We start from the raw sequence: 11,184 nt of genomic DNA on the forward strand, positions 1-11,184 counted from the left end.
TGTTAAATATGAAAGATAACAAAATATATATCTAAATATTGATAATTTGTTGTTACAAAATAAAATAACAAATATCATAACATATTATTGCATTAAAAGTTATTAATAATAGTCGTGACACTTTATTTGCACTTAATCTTGAGCGTTTTTCATAAATTGACCCTGCCTTCTTTAGAAAATATCCGCTCAACATCTGGTTTCACAATTGTCTCCGGTGAAAATCACTAAACAAGTAGGTAGTAATATTTTACCAGTTCGGAACTTTGAATCGTGCAATACAATGCAAATGGACATCATCTGGGCAGCATCTGGACTACAGACAGAGAGTAAGACAGAGAATCGGTACCGGGATTCTATCGATACGATTTAATTTAATTTCATCTTTTCTTGATACGAATTTGCGTCCACAATCAATCAGGCGATTTGAAATAAGTCCAACAGTTTTTCAAAAACTTGATTGTAGTGGATCTTAGGCACAATTTTGTTGCACAACATCGATTGTTCGTTCTTAAAACAATATTTAACAGTGCACGACAATGTGCAATATCATTTGCAATGATAAAAACCCGGTCGTTTGAAGATGATTTTCAAAAGTTTGTAATACATTTTTCTGTAAATTGATGGACGATCCGCATTTTTTTGCACTTAAACTGCTTTAATGTGTGTAATTGTGTGTGCAGTTTAATTGGAAATTTAAAAGAAGGCGAAACTCGAACTGGCATTTAGTACATGAGCACCCTTAACCTAGTATTTGCAGTATCTGCAGCTTCTCCCTTGATAATTTGTTGATTCATTGTTATCAGCGTTATAAAATAAACTGCACCGAACGCAATCATATCACACTCAATAATTGATCAATCAAAATCACTGTCAGTTTAATAACGCAATGTGTATTTGAAAAGTTTACCAGATCTACAGATGCACCCGCACTAAGAGAAAAATGTCGAAAAAAGTGAATATGTGCGTCCCAAACCTCAGGCGCGAAGAGGCCGGAGTGGCAGCTGCCGTGACCGAGAAAAATCGGTTCACCCTCCCATAAAAAGTTATCACTTCAAAAACTGCTGCATAACATATGCGGCAATTTTTCGGAAAATCGATTTCCAAAGTGAACAGAAGACAAATTCCCACTGTGCAAACTGTATTTTACGGCTAAAAAATCTTAATCGTAAGTTGAACTCTCGATCCACTGGTCTTATGAATAGTAAAAAACAAGTTCATATTAAAGCTGCACGAAAAGAGAAATTATTATGTATTATACAATAATACACAAGACTGCGAACACTAAAGATACTGAATCGATTGCGATTCCAAGTTGATTCGAAGATGATTCCGATTCGGTCAAAAATTGTCCGAATTTACCTGTAATCTAGGCACAGCCCCTTAGCCAGTGCTAGCTTGTAAAGATAAAGATCGTATTTTCTATTGATTTTCTAACGCTCATGCTGTTATAGGAGACACAGATAATTCAGTGAAAAAAAAGTCAAAAAAAGATGGTCACATGAGAATAATCTAGCTCGGCCAACATATGGAGAATTTCATAATCTATTTCCCAATTTGCTATAAGTTCCGGAGATACTTCGTGGCAATTTTCGTATGCATATAGAAACATTTAACTATATATTGGACTCAATTGACGAGTTTTTAAAAAACTCCTGTTTACCAACGACCAGTCCAGTCGCCTTGATAACTGGAGAAATCGTGGAAACTTCCAGAAATTTCCTATAAGTGAGTTTTTCTTTTGAGAGATTTTATGAACCACTTTGGGGGATTTTTCGGTTTTTCTTGACAAATTTTCGAAAAATCCTTGTTTAACAACCGCCAATCACCTCGCTTTCGTAACTGAATAAATCCCGAAAACTCCCAGAAATTTAATATCTATTAATATGAGTTGGTTCCCACTTTGTTCGCACATTTTTCCTTGAGTGATATTATGACCCGGATTCTGGTATTTTTGGCTTTTTCTTGTAAAATTTTTGAAAAGTTTGTGTTTTCCAACCGCCAATCGTCTCACTTTAGTAACTGAAAAAATTCCTGGAAACGCTCAGAAGATTCCTATTAAAGTGAGTTTTTCCTCACTTAATGTCGCGTACTTTCTCTTTCGAGGGGAGCGTACTTTCACTTCTTCTTTCTTCTCTTACATTATGGGTCGAATTGAGGAATTTTTGGTTTTCCAATTGCGAATTTTCAAAAAATCCATGTCGTCTAACTACCAATCGCTTCGATTTATTACCGTTTTCCTCATTTAAAGCTAACATTTTTTTAAAAATCCGTCTGTCTTTAACAACGGCCGATCGTTTCCCTTTAGTAACTGAAAACATCCTGGAAACGCCCAGAAATTTCCTATAAAAGTAAGTTTTTCGTCACTTAAAGTTGCGGACTTTCTCTTTTGAGTTATTATGGACAGTCTTGGGGGATTTTTCACTTTTCCTTGACGAATTTTTGAAAAGTCCGTGTTGTACAACGGCTAATCGCCTCGCCTTCGAAACTGAAAAACTCCTCGAAACTCCCAGAAATATCGAATTAAGTGCCTTTTTTCCAACTTAAAGCAGCTCATTTCCTCTTTCCAGTGATATTATGACCCGGATTGTGCAATTTTTGGCTTTTTCCTGACAATTATTTTTTATATCTGTCTGTCTTTAACAGCGGCCGATCGTTTCCCTGCAAAAACTTCGGAAACCTCCCTACATTTCCTATAAAAGTGAATTTTTCCTCACTTAAATCTACGGACGTTCATCTTGAGAGATATTATGGACGGTCTTGAGGGATTTTTCGTTTTTCCTTGACAAATGTTTGAAAAATTCGTGTTTAACAACGGCCAATCGTTCGCCTTCATAACTGAAAAAATCCTGAAAACTTCCAGAAATATCCAATTAAAGTGACTTTTTCCCCACTTAAAGCAGCATATTTCCTCTTTCGAGTGATATTATGAGCCGGATTGAGGCATATTTGGTTTTTCCTTGGCGAATTTAAAAAAAACTCATGTTTGCCAAGTCGCGGATTTTCTCTTTCGAGCCATATTCTGAGTAGGTTTCAGATATTTTTGGTTTTTCCTTTTTTGAATTATTGAAGGTATAGATAGAAGAATTTTTGAAAAATTCCTCTATCTATAACAAATGCCAATTGCTTCCCCTTAGTAACAACAGCCTGAAAACTCCCAGAAAATTCTTGTTAAAGTGAGGTTTTCTGGGGAAATGGGTTAAATGGATTAATTTTAAATGGGCTAAATCAACCGATTTTCTTTTTCTGCAGTTACGTCATGGGCCGCACTCAGGAATTTTTGAAAAACTCGTGTTTGCCAACGGCCAGTCGTCTCACCTTAGTAACTGAAAAAATCCTGGAAACTCCCAAAGAAAACAAAACTGAGTTTTTCAAGCAAACTCAGCCGGGGTAAGTAAGGCAAGGTCGATAGGCAGAGATAACTGAGACAAGATCTTGTGTCTGACATTTAGGTGTAGGATGTAGGGTATATGGAAAATTTACCCTAGTTATAAGCATAAGGAAGATCGGTTATTTGTTCCTGAAGCAAGATAATTTTTTGAAGATTTCAAAAAATTTAATTTATGTGTACCTACCTGATCTTTTGTCCTTAGCAACGTATAGAAACATTATTTTGATGGTAAATTGAAAATGAGGAAAACAGTTTTTTGTAGAATAAAAACATCTGCAGATAGATCATTGTTAAGGTGGTTTTTCAATTCTAAACGAATTTGTGCAAACCATTAATTTAAGTAAGAACTTGGAAGAGGCACTTGAATATCTTGAACCGAAAACGCATGGAAAACGCAATTCAATGGTCTATCAATGCTTTCAATCACACCAATTCTGAGGTTCGTACATTACAACAATATAATGCTTTTATTTATGTCTTTGTAGTCCTGACACAAACAAACTGAGAAGCCTATTGGGATTGTACCAAATAAATTTCAGAACTCACGTAGAACGCTGGCTTGAGCTATCGACGAGCGCTTGTGGGTAAATATGGGCGATCTCCCGCATAAAATGGTGAAAAGAATACTACAAGTACATATAAACTTTTTATACGGGCCTCAAATTCGGAGTTGTGTGCTCCTTTAGAAGCACCATTCGAATAAAGTTTTTTCACATATATTTTTCAGATTATGTAAAAAATTTACCTTTTGTTTTTTAAGAAATTATTATTCCGGTTGGTACGGATTTTACATAACGACTTCTTGGAAATTTCAGTGTTCTCTTTTTTATGAACGATAGGTAAGTTTCTAAAATATTAATTTTGTTACTTAGAAACCAGATTTTTTGTTACGGCGTCAAACTATTTATATTATATTGTATTATTTTCTTTCTTATTACTATAACACACTCCTACCTTATTTCAGGTACAACAGGTCTTTAAAATGTTTCTACTTACCAATAAAACTTTTTTTATTGCAGCTCTGAACTTTTTATAATTAATGTTATCATTTAGGTACTTATTTTGCTAACCTTCACTTACTTTCATGTAAAACAATTAACTTTTAAAATACTTCTATTCGCTAATAAGAACATTTTCTTACAGACTTGAACCGTTCATATTTTAGGATGTTTATTAATTATTTTAATAAGTATATATTTTCAAGCTACTTTGTAAATAACCAAACTAAATTTTGAAAATATCAACTTCTAATTAAGGTATTTACTTGCTGCCTTGAACTATTCATATCGTATTGTATTTATTACTCATTTTGCTAGGACATAATTTTTTTCAGGTTCAGCAAGTCACTTTTTGCAATGTCTCATTCACTTTACTAATTAACGTTTTTACAGCATGCAATGATGATACAGGTGTTCTTCGTGTCGTGTGAATCGCGTTCTTAAATCCGAAAGCAAGTGCTGTATTTATTCTGCTTGCGAACTGCAGAATTTTTAAGTTTTCTATTGGGAGTAGATTTTTATTGAGTGTTCAAGTTTCAAAAATTTCAGTCTTTATCTATGGTTTAAGTGCTGTGTGGACTTTTGGATGATTAATGGGCAGAAAATGTAGGATGGGGCGCCAGCTTGCCGAAAGCTGGTAAGAATGATTTCTAAACTATCAATCCCTTCGCTTGCACTGAATATTTTTTCAAATAGCAACTGAAGTTTTGGGGATTCTTTACATTTGTTATTCTCTGCTTATTGCACTAAACACATTTTATTCTTTCTTTCCAGGTGGCACGATGCAGCTTTAGGTAAGTTAGGTGGCATTATGTTGCCCGTGGTTCCCATTTAGTTCTAGTCTTCATTGTGAGCTACGGAACTACGGAAGCTACACAAGCACGCTGCTGATGATGCTCTTTCTTTATTGGTTGTAACTACCTATATTGAACGTCACTGATACACTCATAGATAAAGACGAGTAGACGGATACACTGCAAGCGGTCCCAATAAAACCAATTACTGTCCACCTGTATGGAAGCCCAACTATGGGAAAGGTGACAGTTAACAATATCTCAAGTAAAAATACATATTTTGCTACATTATTTATTCTGGTTATTCACGCAAACTGTAAAAATCGTATATAGAAAAAAACCGATTTTTAGCAAATTCATTTTCAATCAACATTCGTTGACATTTGTATACATGTAAACGAATAATTTTACTTAAAATTTAAGTGAAAGGTTTACTTTGTTGCCACCTCTTCTCTTACCATAGCAGCTCCACAGATCAGTGGCTTGCCGGTAACACCATTGGAGCAAGACAATTCACGCCCCCTGCAACCTATTAAGTAAAAAGTTGGTATTCAGCTGAAGTGTGCGATTGAATAAATTGAATAAATGGTTGCAAATAAACTCATTTTTAATCACCATGATTGATATTCCGAAACAAGCGGTTTTGATATTCAGGGGTTTTGAAGCATGTAAAAATAGTTCTTTCAACAATATCTAAAAATCAGTTAAGCGGATTTTAATGAAATGATCACAGGTTGTTGCTAACTAAAATAGCCATCTTTGGATAAGTCAATTATAATTGATACAGTATTTCTAGGAACGTGTAACGGGGAACTGGTTATTTTCATGAATCGGCAGAAATGTTTTTCTTTCAGACATGTTTAAACAATAAAAAATAATTGCCTGATTATAATATTATTAATTCGCATAATTATGGAATACCCTTTATAATAATATAAGCAATTTCATACATTTGTGATATACATAATTTGAAATGTAGATCTTGGTTGACAGAAGTAGTTACATCACAAGCAAAAGAATAGCGTCCCAAATCACAGACAGAAATAGGTAGGTGAAAATGTCAGTCAGAAATCAGTCCTGGCCTTATAATATTGCTGTTTTTTTGGAAATGATGCCAACAGACGATGGGTTTTAAATAGAAACCGAACTTTATCCATTTTTACACAGAAGCAAACAACAAAATTGGTGTAATTCGAATAGAAGAGATATTTAGAAAAACTACATTGTTAATTTACTAACAATGTTTCTGATTTGCATCTACCTTGGCGAAGTTGGTATTTATTTACGTCGGGTGACAACACGCACTAGAATTCAATCAGTTCTTCTTAACATTAAAGCGACCATGAACAAAAAAGCAGTGCATGTCTTGGAGCAACGGATAATAATTAAGTTTCTGGGCAATGAGGGGGGTGAATGAATCAGGTATATTGCGGCGATCCGAGGCACAATTCGTCGATAAGATCCTGTCAAGAACCCGTGTCTTTGTGCTCTTTTCTGTTCTCGAAGGAAGAAAAACAGAAACTTGGCTGTGAAACGTTGGAGCATCCTAAGTACAGTTCAAACTTGTCTCTTTCTACCTTTCACCTTTTTGATTTGAACCCCTGAAAGAAACCAATGGCGGTCACCATTTTGACGGTGATTAAGCGATAGAGGGGTTTCAAATGTTAATTTGTGAATCGTTAACTTCTAAGGATGGAGGATTAGACATGCTAAACGTAGAAAGTAGAAATGAACAACGACGTCTGAATTAGGAAGAATGATCAAGAATAAGCAAAAGTTTTAACTATTATTAAAATAACAGTGTATGTAAACCATACTATTAGAAAATATGCATTAGTGACAAAAGTAGAATGGTAGAATAGACCGACATATTTGAATGTTTCGAAACAAGATATTGTGGATCTGTGTGTTAAAGAATTTTTGAGTTGATTACCAAGCTTTTGGAAAATGTATTTTTTACTACAGGATTTAACTTGTACTTTATTTACTTGACTTTTAACGCGTCAACCTTGCAATATTTTTTTTGATTAATTACAGAACGACGAAATCAGCTTAATCGCCATCCTGAACGCAACTTTCGAAACTTTGGTAATTAATTCAGAAGCTTTTCCAAAGACCACAAGAGACCGATCTCTAATATCTTCTACGTTTAAAAGTTTGCTAGAAACAGTAAAACTAGTATCTAGAAGGGGATTACGAGGATGATGGGAGATTCCGGCCAACCGATTGAAGACAGATTAACACAATTTTTCTTCGACCAACTCTATCGGCTGTATTTTAGCCATTATCAGCGCTTTGGAAGTAAACATATAACTCTGAACAAGAAACTTACACTTTGGCGTAATTCAAACGAAATAAATGAAATGATGACTAAAATTTAAATAATCTGGCAGTTCCAATTTCAATGTTTCTTATATTTTAGCTATGTGTTAGCAATGATTGGCATTTTATTCTCGTTTCTTCGAATTGCCATTTTATACGGTTGCAATACGACGAAGTTCCTTCCTAGGCCAATGACAATCGATAAAATATAGCCGTATCGTTGACACAAGAAACATTGTTTTGTCACAAATAATTGACTGAAAACATCAACGTTCTCACAACACTTTAAATCTGATTTTGCCAATAAGATTTACAAAATCAGTTCTAAATCAAATAGATTCAACTGGTATTCTTACCTCCTTTACATCTTGTTCTCTTTTTGTTTCGGGACCTGCCGCATCACTGTTTGAACGGTCACACAAGGTTTCTTGACTGATGTCCTTAGAATCCTCTATTTTCAAAGGAGCAATGGGTTCTATATTATTTTCTTTAAGTTGCTTCAGATATGCGCTCCTTTCTTCTTGAAGTTGTCTGCATAGTTTTTGTAACATTAAAATGCGTTTCTCCAATGCACCTTGCTCAGTAGATAAAGTCATGTGTTGCTCCGACAATACGATCAAGGAATTTACACTGGATTGCCATTTTTTCTTTAGATCATTTCTTTCAGTTTCAAGAGTATGAACTTGCTTACTCATTTTCATCATTTCCTCCTTAAGGCTGTCAAATACCTGAAACAATATTAATATATGTTAATCAATTTTCAAGTTATTACAAACTGGATTAGATAGATCTTTTCAAAAAAACGTTTTGCAAATGATCATTACCTTACTGCTCTTTGACATGGTGCTTTCAAAATCATTGTATTGGCTCTTGTACAAGTCAATTTCAGCTTCGCGACTTCTATACTTCTCCGCAAGCAAGACCAGCTCTCTTTCCTTTTGCTGCAACTGCAATTCGACGGCCTTTTTTTGAGCTAAAAAGGTTTGCCTTTCAGCTTCATGTTCAATTTCAACTTTCTTGGCTTGAGTTTCAGCTAATTTCTTCTGTAAATCGAGTTGTTTAGTGACCGTTTCAATGTGATTTTCTCTTTGTTGATATTGTTCATAAAGTTCAGTCAATTTCTGAGTCATATTCTCGTTCTCCTCTTTCACTTTATTTGACTTGTCTTTACTTTCCGTTATTAGGTTTGTGAGTGCATTCAATCGCTCAGTGAACGTGTTAGCTACTTCCCTTCTTCGATCTTCTTCCTCTTTTATTCTAGCTATATTTTCCTCCTATTCAAACAATTAGAACACAATTAATATATTGATTTACATGTAACAACGAAATGTTTTTAGTGGACAAAATGAGTTTTCAGTAGGTTTACGAGATTCAAGCACACCGTTTGCCAATGCACAATGTAATACTCTATCTGAGTCAAAAATCTAAGAAAATCTGTGTGCTATGCTGATTAACGAAAAAAATGCAACATGCAAAGATGAACACAGAGCAAATTAACGTATATAATATGTAAAAAATGTACCTTAATAAGTTTGTTTTGCTTCTGCAGTTCACGACATAGACTTTCCAGTTGTCCCCTAGCTAAAATACTTTTGGTGAGTTCTGCACGGTCTTTTTCATGTTCTTTTAGACATTGGGAGTATTGCTTTTCCCTGGCTTGTAAATTAGCATTGGATGCCCGATTCTCATTGTATAATTCGTTATAGGCATTTTCCAAATGTTGAAGCCTTTCTTCTAAACTCATATTGGTCGTGATTTTAATGATGTTTTCCCATGAACGTGGGTCGCGTTTTCTGTAACGTTCATCTTTCTTTCTCTTGGGAACAGCTACAGGAACAGGTACTGTTTTGTTTACTGGAGTACCGTCGTCTCCCATGATATCAACTGCAAACAATTTTTCTCTCTTTCAAACAATGTATCTAAGTGTACGTAAGACAAACGATTAAAAATATTTCATTCATTTCAGGAAGAAACTGCACTAGGAAAGTGTTAGTAAGGAAATAACAACGTAAACAACTTGTTTTAATCGAAATCCAGAAGGGTCCAAAACTAGATAATACCCAACATTTGATTTAAAATCAATTGGTTTTCATGAATACTTTCGAAGATTAAATGGCTGATCTATTCATGAAATACATGAAAAACGTTTATGACCGATAATAATTATAGAATTTATATGAAGAAAGCTATTAGGTAAATGGCTAACCAATAACGCAAGAGCAAGACCATTGGGACATTGAAAATACAAACTAAAACATTAACATACCTTTCAAAACGCAAGTAGGACTTTCAATTCAATATTATGATTTAAATGTATATATTTACCGGTTTACATTCTTTTAAACTTACAGATTTGGTGAGTCTCAGAAACTTCAATAGAGTAGGTGTATTATTGTTATGAAAAGGGTAAATGGTTACCGCCAGTGTTGCCGGACCAGAAAGACGAAAGTCACGAAATGACCAGAGAAACTGGAATAAAATAACAAAAAATGTTCTTACTTTCAAAGGATTTTGGAAACTGTTTATGCTCCTATGGAAATTAATTAAATCACTATATATCCATAAATATATTCAATTGACTGTGTTTGACACTTTTATAATAACTTTAATCGTACTGATTTAGGAAAATACATGAAAAACAAGAATCTCAGCCGGAGCAAATTGTGTCATACTAAAAATTCAAATTAAAAAATCAATCACCATAGTATTAAAAAAATCGAAAACTCTGAAAATTTTGGACAGCACTGCGGACTCGGTAATGCTGCTACAAGGGTCTCAGGTGAAAATGACATTTACCTTCTATGTTGCCAGTTCTATGCTATTTAAATGAGAGGATTGACATTTTTCATTAAAAATACGCAATGATGATATAATCACGATTTCTACGAAACTAAGTTTCGTAGTGCACGATCTCAGTTTTTGAAAACTTTTTTTGAAATTATAATCGGACTTTCGGTAACGCATACAGGCCTGTCGGAAAACGACGCACTGCAAACTTTGCATTACAATTTTCAGAAAACTAATAATTCGAAAGCACTCGCCTTTTTCATACATAAAGAACGTTATAATCCATACTTCGGCTCAAAATTTTAGAGCTCTAGCTCAAAAAATGATGAAGCTATGAATTTTCGAAAAAACACCCAATTTTCCGTTTTTCCCTAAATTTCTTAGAACCTAATTATCCGACTGAGGCGATCTACCTCTCATTTTGTAGATATTTTTATTCTCTACAAATCATCGGGACATTCCGATTACTCCATTAGTTTCAAAGTTATAAACAAGAAAAGACAAAAATCGCGTTTTTTGCAATAACTTATTAATAACTAACATATGGACCGAATGCGAGTGAAAAACACATACCTATTCAGCTGCTCATTATCTTTGATAGAATCGTACAACTGGTTTGCTACTAGTCTGTATGTCAAGCAAAAATGCTCTACAGCTTGGCCTAATGGTAGGTATAACGTCTGGATAGATCTTTTTTGAAGAACGATTGTACGGACATCTGAATTAATTTAATTTAAAGTTCTATGCGGAGCATTTCTCCTTAACAAACAATAAAGCGTCATTCGTTTTTCAAGATGAAGAATTAATCGAAAAATAGGAATCGCCACGCAGGAAGTGCAACGAGTAGATTACCCAAGATTTGGAAATCTTTAATACAAAAATCACTAAAATGGGT

General features: G+C 34.3%; 2 protein-coding genes across 5 annotated transcripts in view; one reads left to right on the plus strand and one right to left on the minus strand.

Moving 5' to 3' along the window:
• LOC125502661 overlaps nucleotides 1-4,310 on the plus strand; it is a 7,190-nt gene extending 2,880 nt beyond the window's left edge. Inside the window, exons 2-3 of the mRNA XM_048661561.1 lie at nucleotides 3,250-3,387; nucleotides 3,874-4,310. Of these exons, the coding sequence (XP_048517518.1) occupies nucleotides 3,250-3,387; nucleotides 3,874-3,976 (241 nt within the window). The 3' untranslated portion in view covers nucleotides 3,977-4,310. The remainder of the gene's footprint in view (nucleotides 1-3,249; nucleotides 3,388-3,873) is intronic.
• Nucleotides 4,311-5,458: 1,148 nt separating this feature from the next.
• The window catches only part of LOC109537947 (alpha-taxilin), a 9,163-nt gene continuing 3,437 nt past the window's right edge, over nucleotides 5,459-11,184 (minus strand). Inside the window, exons 2-6 of one of the 4 annotated variants that reach the window (XM_019904940.2) lie at nucleotides 9,852-9,971; nucleotides 9,025-9,386; nucleotides 8,327-8,776; nucleotides 7,859-8,230; nucleotides 5,459-5,709 (exon numbers count right to left, since the gene is read on the minus strand). In XM_019904940.2, the coding sequence (XP_019760499.1) occupies nucleotides 5,656-5,709; nucleotides 7,859-8,230; nucleotides 8,327-8,776; nucleotides 9,025-9,378 (1,230 nt within the window). In that variant the 5' untranslated portion in view covers nucleotides 9,379-9,386; nucleotides 9,852-9,971 and the 3' untranslated portion in view covers nucleotides 5,459-5,655. Of the gene's footprint in view, nucleotides 5,710-6,417; nucleotides 6,782-7,858; nucleotides 8,231-8,326; nucleotides 8,777-9,024; nucleotides 9,387-9,768; nucleotides 9,972-11,184 lie in introns of those variants that run through there. The other 3 variants (XM_019904939.2, XM_048661547.1, XM_019904941.2) reach the window with 3 other exon arrangements.

The sequence above is a fragment of the Dendroctonus ponderosae genome, unplaced genomic scaffold (genome assembly GCF_020466585.1).
Source record: "Dendroctonus ponderosae isolate FM_Combo_2020 unplaced genomic scaffold, Dpon_F_20191213v2 Dpon_F_20191213_1, whole genome shotgun sequence".
In the NCBI taxonomy this organism is placed as follows: Eukaryota; Metazoa; Arthropoda; class Insecta; order Coleoptera; family Curculionidae; genus Dendroctonus; species Dendroctonus ponderosae.